General features: G+C 39.6%; 1 protein-coding gene across 1 annotated transcript; it reads right to left on the reverse strand.

Annotated features, from left to right (window-relative positions):
• Window positions 1–7,227: 7,227 nt before the first annotated feature.
• Window positions 7,228–16,896, reverse strand: LOC139135703 (uncharacterized). Its single transcript, XM_070703334.1, has 12 exons — window positions 16,641–16,896; window positions 15,310–15,642; window positions 13,849–13,897; window positions 12,453–12,620; window positions 11,844–11,980; window positions 11,530–11,668; window positions 11,047–11,103; window positions 10,519–10,682; window positions 10,046–10,150; window positions 9,384–9,480; window positions 8,955–8,990; window positions 7,228–8,647 (listed from the first exon to the last, which is right to left on the reverse strand). The coding sequence occupies exons 2-12, from the start codon at window positions 15,415–15,417 to the stop codon at window positions 8,523–8,525; spliced, it is 1,185 nt and encodes a 394-aa protein (XP_070559435.1). The 5' UTR covers window positions 15,418–15,642; window positions 16,641–16,896; the 3' UTR covers window positions 7,228–8,522.
• Window positions 16,897–17,867: the final 971 nt, after the last annotated feature.

The following is a 17,867-nucleotide window of genomic DNA, read 5'->3' on the forward strand; positions in this document are numbered from 1 at the left end:
ATTGCTGTATTTCCGATTGTAATCATTCTGTACACTAGTAAGGCAAACGTAAATTTAAAATTGCCTGGCGAAATCCAAATGCATTGGATCAAGTTTTCTGTCAATTACGAGGATGATAATATGATTGTGATATATTCCGAAAGAAGTTTGACCAACTAACGTTTTATGTCTTGTTCTTCGATCGCTCCCACTGTGATCAAGACAAAAGATTTATGTTTGTATCGAACACATTTCCTCATACCAGTCAGTGTTCAAGCAAACATCAAACACAAGAATAGTACAAACCAATGGTCTGAACAACAATCCACATAACTGTAAGACCACGACATAACAATTTTACATGTAGCATCTGGCTTCGGCGAACAATGGTTGCCATCAAACTAAACATGTTGGGATACAAGATCATTTGCGTGACTGCTAAAGGGAGCCCCATTTGGTCCCGACACAAAGTTAGGACGAATCACAAACATAAAACTTTTTGGGGGACCCATGCGTCTCTTTAGCGTCAAATCAGAACGTAAAAGTAGTAGACCTCTTTGACTAGGATGAATGGGAACGCCAAAAAAATCCTCGCGAGTTTTCACTAGTATGTATTCTACTATATGTCGTGCCGAGTAATTAACCGTTACAGCGTGTAAGTAATAAAAATATTTAGGGATAACTTTTTTTCTTGTTCTGACGGTCCTTTGTTTCTTCCACTTCTATGTTTGATGTCCTTTCCGTCGGTATTCTGTTTCGCCGTCTGTTTCCGAAGTTCAAATATTAATGGATTGGTACCGATGATGGCGCTCAGTACGACCCAACCATACTTGTCATCTATTGTAGGTCATGAGAGGTGCTGGCTACGCCCATTGTACTGTAATCAAGACCAGGTCGGATTTCTCCAGCAATACCCAATGCCATGTTGACACTGTATCGTTACTATTTTGACAGAAACTGCGAATACAGTCAACTTGCGTCTGTTCTTGTAAACTGTAAAAGGCACACTCTCTCGGCAATAAGATCACTATACTTCAAGGAAAAGTGTTACGTGTTTTCTGTGCACTTTACCTCTTCACGGCGGCCTGTTTGAGTGACCTATGGCATCCTAACAATTCTGTGACACGAAAACCTGATAAGAATGTGCTGTATGAACGCGGGTAGTATTGCAAACGGCGTGTGAATATATGTGCAAAACGTTCAACTGTTCGTCGACTTTATTTTACTTCCGTGTCGCGGTGTTATCAGGTTGTGAAAAAAGCCTGACGTCTGATATATTTGCAACCCTTACCAAATATGAGTATCGCATGACTTGCCATGGTGACGTTATCGTTTGCGTCACGAAGAGGGGGCGACTGTTTATAACATATCATTGGGACGGGTACGGTCAAATGTTGTTAACCTTGAAGCAGCAATAAAAAATAGATAGGCTTGTCGAACGAAGTTGCATTTCGAACACTTGAAAGTCCGCACAGCGCAAAGGTGTGAACCGATCAGAGGTTCAAATACTGTATTTTAGTCGGCATTTAGTACCGAAGAATGTCAACGGTGTCAACAGGTGACTTGAAATAACAGGCTCATGCAAATCCCTTGGTGAAACTTGTGGCGCCTTTCTAAAGTCTGTAAAGTTCAATACAGATGCTATGAGGGTACATTACTATGGCTGATAGATGTTAGAGTTCAGTCAAAAGTAGCATGCATGCATTTCTGACAGCATGGGTCGGAGGCTGGTAGCATACCGTTGTTCCACAGTCTTCACTGAAAACATGCTCGGAAAAATGTCGTAAACGTTATTGTACTTCCGAGTTAGGGTTGATAGTTCTGATTTGTATTTTGTTGCGAACGACAGAAAGCTTATACGGTTTGTGATATCCAATCGTCCGACATTTTTATTTTCTATAAACAATTGTTCTAATCGCTTTGATATTTGGTGTAATTGTTTGGAATCTGCCTAAAGTCAGATTTTTTCCAAATGATTGCAGTTATGTTTTTTAAAATTTCTCTCTGTTTTGACCTAATATTATTCACTTTGAAACGTTTTGTCCAGTAGCTTTTTGTTTCGCATCTTCCTTCCTAGAGATGGTATCATCTAGTTTTTGTTTTTGCAATATAAAAAAATATTCTGCACCATCATTTCACATTATTTTTCAGATTTGAGTTTCCACCGCTGGCACTGTGACATTCGATTGTCAGTATTGTGCTTACAAGGAGACGTGCGTCGGTTTTCCTTCCCTTCTCTTCCTTCTCAAAGCTATGTCCTGTTCAATTTGGATGTATAGAAAAACTATGCACCCCAAAATATGGCTGTTTGTGTGAAGCTTTGTATAAAGCTTGGGAAACTTAAGTCTGCACAATGAAAATAATACACAATTAATGGGATAAACTTACTTTTTGCTATATAATTATTCATTGTTGTAGGACAGTATTTGTACTACAAGCCTGTGTATATACATATTAAAGTTCTGTTGTTCAAATGGCAATTTGAATTCGCATAACGTTTTCTGCGTCCATAAGTCGGAACGTGGTGAACATATCGTCATGGACACATTGTTACTGTGGGTTAAGTTAGAGGCCGTGAGAGAAAATTAGAATGATAATTTGTGACCGGAACTTCAGAGCATCAATCAGAAACAACAGCATAAAACGTCACCACTTCTGCTCTTCAAGTTGTCACGCAGAGCGATCACGTGACTGAACAACACCAGATCATTTGCTCGGCAGTATATTGTTTCAAAGTGAAGTATCTAATGTGTCAATAATTTATGGATATGAAGATGAATGAGAAACGGTTACATTGCGCGTATGACACTAGCACCGTATATATTGAAGTGGCACTCCCCACTTAGCAACATTTTAAAAACACATTGACCCCTTGCACTGGTATATGCAACAATCCTGAAGGAATGTAATCTAATAAGTTGTGAGTGAATACATTTCTGTTTCTTAAGTCCCCCAAGGCGCCTCGTGTCTCCCTTTGCGATTGGTCAATAGAGGATTCAAGATCACCTTTCTGACCTCTCAATCTACCCAATAGTTTAAAGCCCCAGTATTTGTAACTTTTAACCTTTTTTATGTTCGAAATTACATATTATTCTCTTACTGCCATCGTAAATGCTGTTCAGTAAAGAAATAAGCCAAATTTGTGCTCCTGTAGTGACATACAAACGCTAAATATTGCCCGATCGAGTTCGATTGCCGCGCGGGTTTGTTGACAACTTGTAGGCTGTGCACGTGATCGAGAACGCCGATACTGATGACATCATCGAGCCTGCAACGTTCCTGGGCCTTGCCATGCCACGCCACAGCTACACTGCACTGCCTGGGTGATCGTCCATGGTCGCCGGCTAAATGACCCGCGAATGGTTTTATTTTGTTCTTCTCCGTTCACATACGTACTGCTACTGTGTTTCAGAGGATACAGAACTTTGGCAGAGGAGGCTGACATTCTATTCTGGTACAGTGTGCGTTTACAATACGGATTATTCAAACTGCAGTCGGCAGTGCACCGATGCGCACCGTGCAGTTGGTCACTCAGAACTCCGGGTACCGATGTAAAATCAAGACGACACTATATACACTTGGCTCACTTCTGTAGGCAAATAGCTATCAAAATTGAGTAACTTGAAGTAATAAATTTCAGCTGATTGTCGCTTTAGCGGCAAGGTGATTGCGAAATCGAAGCAACATAGTTTGGCAATGTATGGTAGGCTGTCGAATGCAGTGAACGCGATGGCCTTTGGCAGCAAGTAAGGGAACCGTCAGTATTTACGACCTGGGGGTCATTCAAAAGTTGAAAGTTATAAGGGGATGCTCAAAATGTCTTTTCTTTGTCTTACTCTGTCCTCAATGACATAATGATTAGTTGATTATATATATTTTACTCTGATACATATTAAATTAAAAGAAAACAAATACTCTAACAGTACAAGTAAATCAACTAGATGAAGCAAGGCAGAAAACTACAAGTAGCTGCTACTACTAGCAATACTTATTATGAAAGAGAAGATAGTGACGATGAGAATGATATAGTTGTTCATGTACGCAATGGCACCAGCGACAGTAAAGATGAAGATCAACAGTGGTGATGATGATGTCACACAGTAGTTTTCTGCAGTCGTTACCAGGGTTGGAAGGAGAGGCTGGGTCATGGAGAAATGTTCTTGACAGATATCACTATAAGTGCACAGGATCTAGGACAAAACTGAACTGTTGTGAATTCACCCTTTATATTATCATAGAAATGTATATTTTATTTGACTTGAGTTCAACAACCATTTGGACATTTAACCATACCATAATGACATGCTACCCATCCAAATTTAACAATACTACATGGTCGGAGACTGTTTATTAGGTGAGCTTTTACATCTACATATTGTTACATGGGCTCAGGTAAGCCAAACTTTCTGTTAGAGAGGGGGTTACTCAAAGAAGTCATGGTTGGCTAGGGTGTAACTCAAAATTTCGGAGTTTCTAATGTAATTCCTCTGACCCCCAGATCGTAAATAATGACGGCTCCCTAAACAGCTGTGAACGCCTGAGTCAGAACGATCGAGACCAGTATACGCACTGATGTATCGCAGCGAAAATTTAGAAAAAAACAATGGAGCTCATGCTAAGAATTTACAGACTCTTGGCTCTTGATGCATCAGTTACTGAGCTTTTATACCGGTAAAAAGGCATTCTGAATACAGCGGTAAATTTCCACCCAAACGTGAAAGGATAACACGCGGGCATTCTGCAATGGACGTTGTCAATTTTACCTTGCTGAAGGCCCCACACCAATCTCGGCCCGGTCGCCCGCTGCACTTTTACAGTCTACTACCTCCATGTAGTACAGCCTTACAGGACTAGTAGCCGGCCAAACACACAAAAAACAACGTCGCAGTGTAAAATCCGTAGGTCAGAACCATTGATCATAAATTTTCAGAACCAGTGATGTTTAAAAGTTTTGTATTGATCACTTCATTTAGGTTTATGTGAATGACTTTCTCATCGAGCTGCGTCTATAATTGTCCCGGGCATTGTCCATGCAAATTTGGGGCCTGCCTTAGCTCCCTCCGATCGTCTGTAGACTACAGCCAAAATCACAGTCCTAAGCAAATTGTACAGTTGTGAAAGTCAGATATGAGTATCATGAATTTTTATGCAAAAATATATAAACAACAGAATCAAACCAAGAGGTTAGTTTGCTGTCGGGCTGGGTGCGCAGGGGACGACTTTGCAGTGAGGCGGGATCTCTCTTGTGTTCGAACTTCTAAGCTTACAATGCCTGGAGCTCCATCGCATCGCAGCTAGTACTGTAGTCCTTGTGAGGATTAGATACCCGTTACGTTCGATATTATTTTGAAATACTTTTAAATTTTATAAGTAAGACTTTTGTACTGCATTCAAGATATAATTTTTCCTTTCTGAGCGTTTTCAATTACGCCGTACGGCAACGATATGCGCACTTGATAGGCTGTGTTGCCTGCAGCGTAGCCGTACACAAAACTTCGTTTGAGTAGACGGCAGAATCAGTACCGTCATTTATTTTCAACGAAATTTTCATTATACTCCATAATGGAAGAAACGACTAGTTCAATGATTACAATGGTGAAGTGTTGAATTTTTATTCATATGTGTTTTTCTCTCTCAATTCATTCAGCAAACTTGATCTCCGTACCATCGGTCACAACGTGCAGTGCCTTCATGAAGCTTACAATCGACTGCCTCCGTCGTTAGTTTAGCTGTTCAAGACGTTTGTTTTGCACGGCTCATTATAGTCGGAACAATCTGTAAACACTTACATATTTATATCTTTCCGGTATTTCACCCAACTTTCGCGCGTTTTTAGCTGAGTCTCCAGTTTCGATGGACCAGACCTTTTCGAAGAGCGTATAGTTTCTACGGACGCCACTGTAAAACTTGCGTAGATGTGGTTGAGCATGCGCGGTGGTGTGATTACGTTTCGTTTCGTGTGTCAACAAAGCTGACTTCTGGTCCGGACAAGAAGTCATTTTTCACTCCTTGTACTGTTAATCGTGAGGCGGGCTGGGCATGCAAACCATGCGATTCAGTATTAATTATGGTGTACTTTCACATACTGAGGATGTCATTTTAATCAAAAATATTAAAAAAAATTGTTAAAAGTTACAAATACTGGGGCTTTAATCAAAAATATGAAAAAAATTGTTAAAAGTTACAAATACTGGGGCTTTAAGGTAGCTAAATACCTTTTAGCCACTTTCAGATTTTTATTTGTTTCTCAATTGAACACGTCCCAAACCCCAATAAAGTATACATTTTCTGAAAGCCCAGATATAGAGCTATCCGACCAAGCACAGTACACGGTCATTATTTGCATAAGAGTCACGTGACAAGCGTTTCGCTGAACCTTCCAAAAACCGGTTTTTCCCGCCTTATGCGAACACGCTGCAAGATTTCCGGTTGGAATTTCTTCATTGACAAGCCTTGACAATATCCTTCAAAACCGTGTCTGCGATTTTTTCCCGGAGGCTCCATTCAAATTATATGGCGTATAATTAAAATTCCTTGAAAAGCACCTTCATCTAACACCTTTAAGAGCGCATTAAAAAAAAACAAAGGCATATAAAGAAAATCCCAGACACGGTTTTGAAGGATATTGTCAAGGCTTGTCAATGGAGAAATTCCAACCGGAAATCTTGCAGCGTGTTTGCTTAAGGCGGGAAAAACCGGTTTTTGGAAGGTTCAGCAAAACGCTTGTCACGTGACTCTTAAGCAAATAATGACTGTGTACTGTGCTTGGTCGGATAGCTCTATATCAGGGCTTTCAGAAAATGTATACTTTATTGGGGTTTGGGACGTGTTCAATTGAGAAAAAAATAAAAATCTGAAAGTGTCTAAAAGGTATGTAGCTACCTTAATATCCATATCAATATTTTCTTCAAGCAAGCTTCTACAGCAATAAAGGGCAGAGTACGTTCCTCCATCCCTGCTTCCAGCTCCTCCAAGTTGTGTTCAATTCTCAGGTACTCAGTGTTTGGGGTGGCCGTTAGTAGTTCAGAGACTACATAAAGCACTGGAATCAGACCTTCCGACAGAAGGAGGGTATCTCAAAAAGGTCACTGGTTATATTGATCACGTGTTACACAAGCAACCAATGACCTAGGTGATGTTGACAAGGAAAACATTCCGCACTGGTGACGTAATCATGCACGATAGCTACTGATGACTGCGTGAAAACACGCAGTGTATACAGATATACAATGTAATACTCACGATGACTCGGTGATCAAAGCTTTAATTCACATAAATATTCGTTAAATATAATATAAGAATAAAAATCTCCGGCAATTTTAAAAACTATTTAACCATGTTTTTATTTTGTCAAACATTTGCCAGACATGGCTTGCATAATCGGTCTTGGCGACGTTCGAATTCTGAAAACAAATCTCAGAAGAGAAAGCTTTGAAATAGCTCTTTTTCTGAAATTTATTTTGCAGCATAATGTATGTTGAGAAAGTTTAAGATATCTTTAAAATGAATGTTATCAGAAACAGAATCAACTGTTGGAGATATGACTCTTGACTGGAATCTCATGCTGCATCTCAAAGAACAGGTACACTGACGATTGTTACTTGTTGTCGTTGAAGCTACAACGGATATAAATGTTCGTAATATTTCAAGTCAATAAAAAGTTCGACTTCTTCCTCTCCCAACAGCATGTTTATATACAAATTATTTATATTGCAAACACATAACATATTTACATCAGAAATGTGATCACCTACATTGTACAGCATACAGATTGTGTTCACAAATTGAACACCAATCGGAATGTTTAGAGTAGGAAAGTTTCGAACAGAACAAAAAGATGCTGGAAAAGAAACGCATAAATATTACTGGTTATGGAGCTTTAACAGCAACAAGCCAACACCAAAATCGTCGTTAATTTACATGACATCATTATCAGAAATATATCTCAAAGGAAAACGCCAAATCAGTGATGACCTTCAAAAAAAGAGCAAGAGGGAGAACATCAACGATTGTCCTCTTTGTCTGTCCATTCGCTTGTATGCTTTGAAGTCTTTTGCGATGGCAGTGTCTGTTGACTCAGGTTACTCATAGTTGTCCTCTGGCAGATACTGGCTTTCGATTTTTTAAACTTACATAATAAAGAACTGAAAGGAAGTGAAAACCTTCCCACAATGAATCCCAATGGTGCGATACGCAATACATAGTTTTTCTTAGCCATTTGAATGGAATCTATTTTCGTTGCTAGGCGACGTATTCTACTCTAATTGGTCACTCGAAAACCGAACGCGTTTAACGTTGTATAACAAAATTGTTGATTGTACTCTAGAAATGATATTTACATGGTGAACCTGTCAAACTATTTTGCCAATGTCAGACGAATTAAGTTTATTTTGAGTGAAAAAATGTTGAAAACATTTGCATGACAAACTTATGAATGTACTCTATAGCACTGACATTGTTTTGTGATATTGTTAGATTTTTTACCAATATCAGATGCACTAAGTATACTTTAAAAGAAGAGGTTATTTTGCAAAGATCCTGCATTATTCTGTTGTCTTTCGCCTGGACTTTCTTTCCCTTTTCCTGCTACGATCCTTCTTTCGGCCTTTACCGGTCTTTCTCCTGCGTTTTTCTCCTCTCCTTGTCTTCTTGTCGGGGCGGGTCATTCCTGCAAGACAGACAGGAACACATACAAGGTTAACATCTCAAAACCCAGCTAGAGTCTTGTCTCACTCAATAATCAGTGGTGTCGACAGAAAGCCATATTTCTTTACTTGTGTAAATATATTCACAAACCCTACTTCGATGCAACCTGTGCAAAAATCTCAAAGCAAAGTTTGTCAAGACAGTCTCGACGTGATAAGCACGGAATGGTAACACGAGGCATCGAGCAACTACTCAAAGTTTACGTCTTGTTTATAGATAGCTGACGATAAATTGCTTGTTATGGTAATTCGAATATCAATAGATCTCACCTGGTGGCTTTTCCACCTTCTCTTCGGCTTCATTCGCTGTAAAAAGAAAGCAATTTTGATTTAAAATAGGACACCTTGGTCTTGGCAATGGGATATACCGTCTCTGTTCTATTGTGTGTCATGGATGTGATAACGAATTAATGCTAGTGAGTCATTTTCTGATAAGAAATGTCAATAAAAAATTAGGAGAATCAACCAAATTCTATTTCGGTACAGTGAAAATTGAACCTCCTTCGGTGAATGTCGGTATATGAGTCCGCTTTACAGTTGCGTACCCTAGCCCCTTGGATGTTCGCGCAGGGGTCAAATTACGGAAAGTACGCTCTTTCACATCGAGGCTGTGTGCTTGTGCTTCACATTCATGATGGTAACCAACAGACAAGAGTTATTGGCATTTATAGCAGACATATAGACGATGTGAACATTTACCTTCCAAGACAAATGAATCCGAAACTGTCACTTTGCAGTCGGTAGTACCGTCAGAGAGAGACTCGCAGACTCCTTCCTTGGTAGGTATTGGTTGAATCTGAAATGATTGACAATAATGCATAAGTTACTGCCAAAGTTCTTTCTCCGTTTCCTACCATCGATTAACAGCAGTAATTCGCAACCAGTCCATTGTCATCAAGTAGACATAACCTAAAATTCTCGTCTCCCCATTACTGCACATTTATATGGCATGGCGAGGGGTTCATTTTTCGTTTAGTTTTGTACTCTGCGATGAGTAAAAATCTGATCTGTCATTGCCTACTTTCGTCTTTTCTTATGTAAATGTATTTCATGTAGATGTCGCAATTACTTGTAATACTTCTGACAGATGGGATTTCCATCGAAGAAAGATATTATCAGTGCAGCTACTACCATAACTATTACTACTAAAGGATGACGATGATGGTGGTGGTGGTGATGGTGGTGATGATGATGATGATGATGATGAAGATGATGATGATGAAGATGATGATGATGGTGATGGTGATGACGACGACGACAATGATGACGATGAAGATGGTGGTTGTAGTGGTGGCGAACAATGAAATGAAGAGGCGTAGGTCTTCCTACATTCACCCAAAAGAATGACGTCACAAACTAACCTTCACAATGTATCTTCCGTTTTCTACATCTGTAAAGGGAGTGAACTGTACAACACTGTACATTTCTCCGTTCGATGCCGCTATGATGTGAATATCGTCCTTACCCTGAGAAGAAATAAAAGAAGGACAAAGCAAAAATTAATATTTAAATGGTTGTGAACTTTATCTTTTTGGACGCTGGTGAGCTCTGCTTGCTGGCTAACTCCCAAACTCAATGACATTAAGAGGTAAATTTTAAGACTTGGTAAGACTTGTCTTGACTCGTGGACTGTGTACATTTCTTAACGTCACGTCGCTTTTGATGTTCGGCAGGTGTTCGATTTTCGACCGCATAAATTTCATGAACATTCCCCTGCTGTGTCTCGACGCTCATCAACAGCAGTTCAATTGGTAGCACTATCTCCGGCCTTACTTATGATCGATTTATTCAAAGGTCGCCGTGGTTTACATCTATCAAGTCCTACTACACTTACCGGTTCGATGTCCCTGTGTGCCATGTAGTCCCCGTTTTCAGTGTATAGCAGAACACGGAATCGATCGAGTTCGTAGGACTCGTCAGGAAGGTTGAAATTCACCGAAACGTTTCTGCCCCTCGGCATAGCCTCGAATATAGTCGGGCCCCAGTGAACGGCTTTGTCTGGAGAAAACGGTGATTTTGCAAGTGTTAATAAATTAATGGGCAGGTGTCTTTTTTCATTACTGAAATCAACGGCAATACATCGTCAAAAGAGCTCACTCGAATGCTTTTTAGCAGGTATGCAGTATTCAAAACACATTATGTTGGGTGATAAGACGATCAGTCAAGAAGTTTTGAAAGAAATTGAAAGATTATTAATCACTATATTTGTCCTATCAAAGGCAATCATAATTTATAGCCGTGTCCCTGATCAGGCCATGTTATGTTACCAGACAAAAGAAGACTTCGCGACATTGTCAGTCTTTTTCCCTTTGAGTTCTTTAGCATCCACATACATTACGCTTGAAATTTTCTTAAAACTTACATTTAGCCATCCTTACGAAGCACTCATTGAAATCGGGCCCCTTGTCGGAATCACATGCTGAAAAATAAAATCAAATATAGATAAGACTGTGATTGATTAATAAAAAACCCTTTGCAATGAACCAATTAATCTAGTCATCTCTAGATTTCCAGTCCATGGGAAATCACGCGTCTCGATTCTGATGAATGTTATAGTCTTGCCTTGTCATTCTTTAAATCTATGACCCCTGTGCAATGTGTTTCATATTTTTGCTAAAAGAATAATAAAAATTTGACGTTTCCTGAACATAGGCTATTTTTAAAAGATCTACGAGAAATGCTGAAGTCATGACTTCTCCCGATTAACATATATAAATCACTGATTGACGGTCCGTCAGACTCCATTATGTTTATCCGAGTCTTTTCTTACGCTGAAGTGTCGAATGTAAAGGGACTTCGCGTACACAACCAGAGTTTCATGCCTTAGATAAAAATAGTCACCCACCTGGTGTTCTGACGTCACGGATAACTTTGCTGTGAGGTCTCCGTTCTGGTAGTGGTAGTAGGTTGACCTCTACCTCGTACTCGCTCTCCGGTGACAAGGGTCTTAGGCAGTTATACGAAAATGTAACACTTTTCGGATCCTGGAAAGGAACGCGAAAAAAGCCATGTTCAAAGTGTCATGTTTTGTCCGTGCATTATTCTACTGCATCAGTAGTTTAAATGTGTCGGCAAGTCTGCCTTATATGATACAAGAAACTACCCCAAAAACATCGACTGTACTTTCTGCTCAACAAAAATGAGGTTACGGAGGCTTACCCCAGATCTCCTTGCCATAGCGTCGCCATCTAAAGTCAAAATTCGACAGATTTCCTGACCATGGTAAGTGTAGTGGTAACTGTCATCTTTGGTTTTGCCACGGAGAATGATCTGAATTCCCTCCACACGTTGATTTCCTGAGGAAAAAAGGTGACAGAAGGGCTGAGGTGATGGAATACTCACTGGGTAGTTGTGTGGTACACATTTTTCATAAAATGTTCTCGATGACACAAAAGCTGATGCCAAAGCAGGAAGATTTACTGGTTTTATATACAACCAACCATAAGTGTGTATTTATTTCCTCAATATTTACGTCATGTATTATAATAGTTAACTTCTGAGCCCTAGATTTCAATCTGCTTTTCTTCCTTCTCGTCATACACTATTGAAAATCACTGTAGTTGATTCAGTCACCGTCCCTCCACCCAAGGAGGGACAGTGATTCAGTTTAAAATTTCAAAAAGTCTAACCTGCCAACACTCATTAACTAATAAACTCAGAATAACGCCCATTAGCCTATTATTCTAACCATCCACAACGGCGACCATGGACATCTTGAAAGCTGTGCATGAGCGTGTTAACTTCTGTTTTTTCTTAGCCGCAACTTACCTTCCGTCAAGGGAACTGAGACTTTTACGTTCATGCCGGGAAACTCCCCGTACCTCTTGAAATTATCACTTGTAATGGCGATCTCTACATCGTCCTTGCCCAGTGACGGTACATCATAATGGCCAGACAGCCGATGTGAAGTCATGCCGGAGCATTTACCATCTGCATCTGTCGTGGTTAAAGATAAAAACGGAGTGGTTTACTCAAACGGTTCCTGTTTACGGAAAGCAATGATTGATCCCACTGCCAGACAGGGAAATGAGCCTTAAAGTCGAAATTCATTTCAGATACTTTCATTTCTTTCTGACAAACCGCCAGCCTGGCCCTGGGGCAGCATGTGTTATTAGGCAACACTTTTGTGATTATTAAATGAATCTATAGATCTAGCCAATGTCATCCGATATATAAAAATTGAATCACACAAATGGTCGTACCGTTCTCAAAGGCTAATTGCGCTAAAGGCTTTCCAAGTCATTGGGACAAAGTTGCTATTTCGTGACTTTGATCAGAGAAATACAAAACAGTTACTCAACTGAATCGGAAATGAATCAGCTATCGATTTTCTGGATAATTTTGGTCACCTGATGGTCATAAAAGTACTTCAGTGCAAAAAGTCGATGACATAATTCTGGTTTTACCACTAACTACGTCATTTGCTTGGCTGTTATCTGGTTTTGTTTAGCCAGCAAAATTTATCAAATCACTACAGAAACCATTTAAACATAAATATCTTCTCAACTTGAATTTAGGACTTCAGCTTTTTATCGCTTTTCTGATCCAAAGAACTGATACTATCATGATCGTACAAGATACAAATGTGTATGAGCGGTAAGTCAAAAGGCTTCTGTTTTTGGTCAGAAGTCACTTCTCGAACGAAACAACGTGTAAACATTGTGATGAATGAAATATCACGATTTGTCGTTTCCAAACGTGTTGGGTATACATGTGCACACGACACGGGTTTGATTCCTGGCTGTTTAATTTTGAAACACGCAAACTTGGATCTGTGATAGCGTAACGCGCCCCGAGAAATGTCGATCGCTAACAAACTTTAAAGCTCAATAAAAAATAGTATGTATTTTCTATATCGAGGAGAAACTCGAGCAAACACAATTTGATAGTTTCATTTGCTTTGTTGTCGGCATCTCAGTTGTTTAAGGGACTCTATTTTGTGTCGGTCCTAATTTTCCTACCCAACGATGCATGTTGATATGGCTGAAAATGTTGTCAGAAACACTCTCACGAACATTGGCTCACCCACAGTGAGGGGTTCTTAACCAGCATCATATGACGATCTGCCCTAACTTTGTGGAGTAGGAAGCGTGTTAAAAATGGAAGTAGAGTAAATCTTATACCGAATAATCATACTGTGATAGTTCTTGCATGAAATACTTACTTTGTGGAGTCTGTTTAGTCACACTGCAGGGAAGATATCTTGAACCAACCTGTAGAGACGTTAAAATGTTGCAGGATAGTTAAAATACATACAGAAACTGCCTTAAACGTGTAATGTTGCGCAAGTAAACATTTTGTCGGTCGTTTGTAAGCCTGTCATAGGGACGGTTCGTCATACCGTTGTTGCACATGCACCTGCAGACATGACCACACTTTGAAATCGACGATGAACTCCTGACAAGACACTGTTCTGGTCCCATAACGCACCTTTAGAATGTTGTCTAAATTTATCAATATTAATGTTTCCCCACCCCCTGTCACTCAGTTTATCATTTAGTCTCCGAAACTTCATGATATTCAGGATTTACGTTAACACGATTGGGATAATTGGATGGTGAAGTAATGTCGATTTCATCTACAAATGTAATGTCATCTGCTTTTCTCTTTAAGTTACACACTTGTTTTTATGAGTAAATTCGCAATATTGCAACATTCAACCATAGGGCACCTAACATTTTTGAGAAATTTGAAAAATATGAAAATCGAATCATCCTAAATTACATCCAAACGTGTTTGTTATACATATAATGGGCAAGCATAGATCCTGAACTCTGACTTCGTCTTTGAGCTATACAAAATTTTGTAGGGGGACCATGGTGTCACCGATACAAGGACGCCCCAAAATGTCACTTAAGCTTCGAATTCAAGGCCGGTTCTCGACTCTTTCATCCTTCACTTCAAGAACTTAATTAGTAGATGCCCTTATACGAAAGTTTTAACCCATCAAGTGTCTCCGAGTGACCTAATTTCATACATCGGTGAAGAATTCATGATTTCCTGCTTCTGTTCAAGGCCGAACCAAGTCAACCGCTGTGTATTGTTTTTCTTCCCGGTGTCTTTTGTTTCAATGCTATGTTGTTTGCTGAGAATAGGTAAAAGGTCACAATGGCATGGCCTTTTTTCCTTTTAAGTTGTTTCCTGGTTTTAATCAATAGACATGTATGTTTTAAAGTATATTATTCTGGCATACGCCGGTCGCTTGTCCTTCCAGAGCGGGCAAGAGGTCTTCAAGTGTACTGTTATCAAGTTAAGGCGGCCATCCGTTTTGCTGGATTGCACCCGACCCTCGTCGCCTTATATTAAAGTCAACGTCTGCGTGAGCGATGCAACATCAACTTCTTTCAAAAATTTGACCATCATTAAATTATTAAATTACACATGAGCGGTACATTTGAAACATTGTGTGCTTGTATTTTAGTCGTCATTCAGTCATGGACGCCCTCCGATAAGATGTCTAACAGTTTTTTGTTGCTATCTACCGATTACCTGGTGTCACTCTTCTTTATTTCCCCCTTCAAAATCTTTGAATTCAATCGATTACAGTTTAAATAAAAAGTTGATTGACAACCTTAGCCACTAAAAAGTTCAAGACGAAAGCAGTAATGAAATTTAAAATACTTACTCGTTGACTGCAGTCATCCTCGTTACATCGAGTGTGCCACGCAGCATTGCTACATTGTAGCCAAAACGTTAGTAAGCAGTGTAGTGCGAGAAGTTTTTCCATTCCCATGTTTATCCGATGATCGAGTGGTAGTTTTGAACGTATCTATAACGTATCTATGGGTAGGTGCGTGGGTTGTTGTTGCTGCGCGTCTGTGAATCAATCTGACAGGTGGTATGTGTATAACGTCGTGTTTTATGTACGGCAACACTCAAGCGGAACGCACGTCATTAGAGCGCAGTCAGTTAGAGGTTTATCGTTGATTGACCAACCCGATAGCCGTAACACGCCCACCTATGACGACAAATAAGGCCACCATTCAGCATTTCAGTTCTGGGTTTTTCCATGGAACGCGCTGCTCTATGGCAGGGTGGCTATTTATAGATGCACGCGTCATCGTTAAACGATGAGGGGAAGTTCCGGGTTATGACCGATACCCCTGAACGTGTAAGGAAAACTAATTAGGCCTACAACTGCATGTAAACCTTCGACATGTGGAGTGTCATTAAAGTTTACGAAGCACCGTTTCTGTCCAATGTTTATTTTTCAGTTTCAGTCAGCTGAACAGCACCTGACTAGATGTGTACTAGAAACCCAAGGTACAATTCTGGCATACTTGTGACCCTGTTTTCCAAAGAGAATACTTTCTGAATTTTCCTGGAAAACTTGTACTTCTGTCGCTCACTCTTCACCGCCGGTAGATTTCACATGTTTTACCTTTCCGCAAGTTCTCTACTGTCGAAAAAATCTTGACGCGTCCTACTTTAAAGTAAATGACAATTTTCCAAATTTAACACCGACGGATTGTGTTATTAGAAGCTAGTGATGACGTCATTCAGCTGATGTTATTCATATATTGTTTGACGTGAAACCTAGATCAAATGTCTCGCGCCGCCATTTGTACGGTCCTGAACCGATTGTCTGAGAGACGGCGTTTTGGAAATTGGCGTCGCTTTAAATAGGTCACCGTTTTACGGTTTATTGTTCAGACAATCGTGTTATTAAAGTCAAACCATGAGACCAGAAAACAATAACTTCGATGTGGGGATGGGTGCGCCGCAGTATTTTGGGTAGGTGTCGCGTGTCGTACTGAATATTAAAACGTTGGATTAGAGCAGTGTAAGCTTACATTCCGAACTTAAATATCAAAAGTCTAATAAACTCGTGGTGTGCCAGTTCCGAAACAATATTCTTGTAGAAATGAATGGCATCTTTAAAAATAAAACTGATCCTTTTCTTTTAATGGCAATATACTCTGTAATTGTTTAGGTCAGAATTGTTGACGATCATACCTGACAGGCACTGCTATACCACGTTACACAGAATTACTCGCAAAATATGATCATGTGTGAACGAGGGATCTGTGTATTTGTACTGCACGAACCGCAGGCACGCTCCACGTACAGAACCTTGCTGAGCCTTTGTATAGCCATGTTTTGAATACTTAGTTATTATACGTTTTTTGCCCATAACAGTGAAATACCGTGAGACATGCGTGTAAATTGGCACTCTGTAAAAGAAAGGTTGTATCGAATATTGAGGACGTGTATTAATGTTCCTGCACACGCGTAGCCTGAGAACATAGTACTAAGTTGGCCGGATGCCAACATACCTTGTCGGTAGATTCGGCTTTTGGTAATTATTTTATCGAAATGTTACGCTGAAACACACGTTTCTGTTGCATAAATCTGCAATTGTGTAAATCTATGTAAATGTTGTCTAAACTTATATCATGAGTGGCGAGAAATCTGTGTTAATACAATGGGCGATTAGAGGTCAGAGTTCACCTGAACACCTACATTTTTTTAGCGTATGGCCTCCCTGCCTTTATTAGCATGCATATACAGCATATAGACACACTGTAACCTCTTGTACCCTATTGGTAGCGGCAATAGGTGTATGATAATAGCGTTTGCATCTGCCTACTGACAACTTCGTATAGAGAAGCGGCTGTTCGGGGGGGGGGGTAAAAATATTATAGGATTCCTGTAGACCTCTCTGTTAAGGTGACCACTAAGATGGATTTGATTGTACTTGATTTCTGACATTAAATGAACTCATTACTTTGACACAGATATTTGTTGCTTCAAGACTATATACTCAGATCAAATTTATTTCATGCAATACCAGACAGACATTACAGACATTACAAGTCCTCATAAATCGTATTGGTACACATCGTGTGATGCTGATTGATTTGGCTTCCACAAACCGACAATTAATTCAATTAAAATCTATTCAATCAATTTAGTTACATTGTTATGAATGGTTGATGAGAACAAAGCGAATGTTATTGTTTACACACAGTGACAAGTATGCGGTTACCTTTACAATATTTTCAAAGTTTTTGGTCTCTAAAAAAAGTGTAATTCTCTTAGTGTTACCTGATATTTTTATGGAATGTATAGAGAGCGAGTTATTTCAAACAAAATGCGTTAATTCGTGAAACAGGCTTGTCTGTTTAATCGTTTTGATTCTCCTAATTGTTACTAAGACATCTTTGATCTTTTTTGTGCGTC

This window comes from Ptychodera flava, chromosome 6, assembly GCF_041260155.1.
Source record: "Ptychodera flava strain L36383 chromosome 6, AS_Pfla_20210202, whole genome shotgun sequence".
In the NCBI taxonomy this organism is placed as follows: Eukaryota; Metazoa; Hemichordata; class Enteropneusta; family Ptychoderidae; genus Ptychodera; species Ptychodera flava.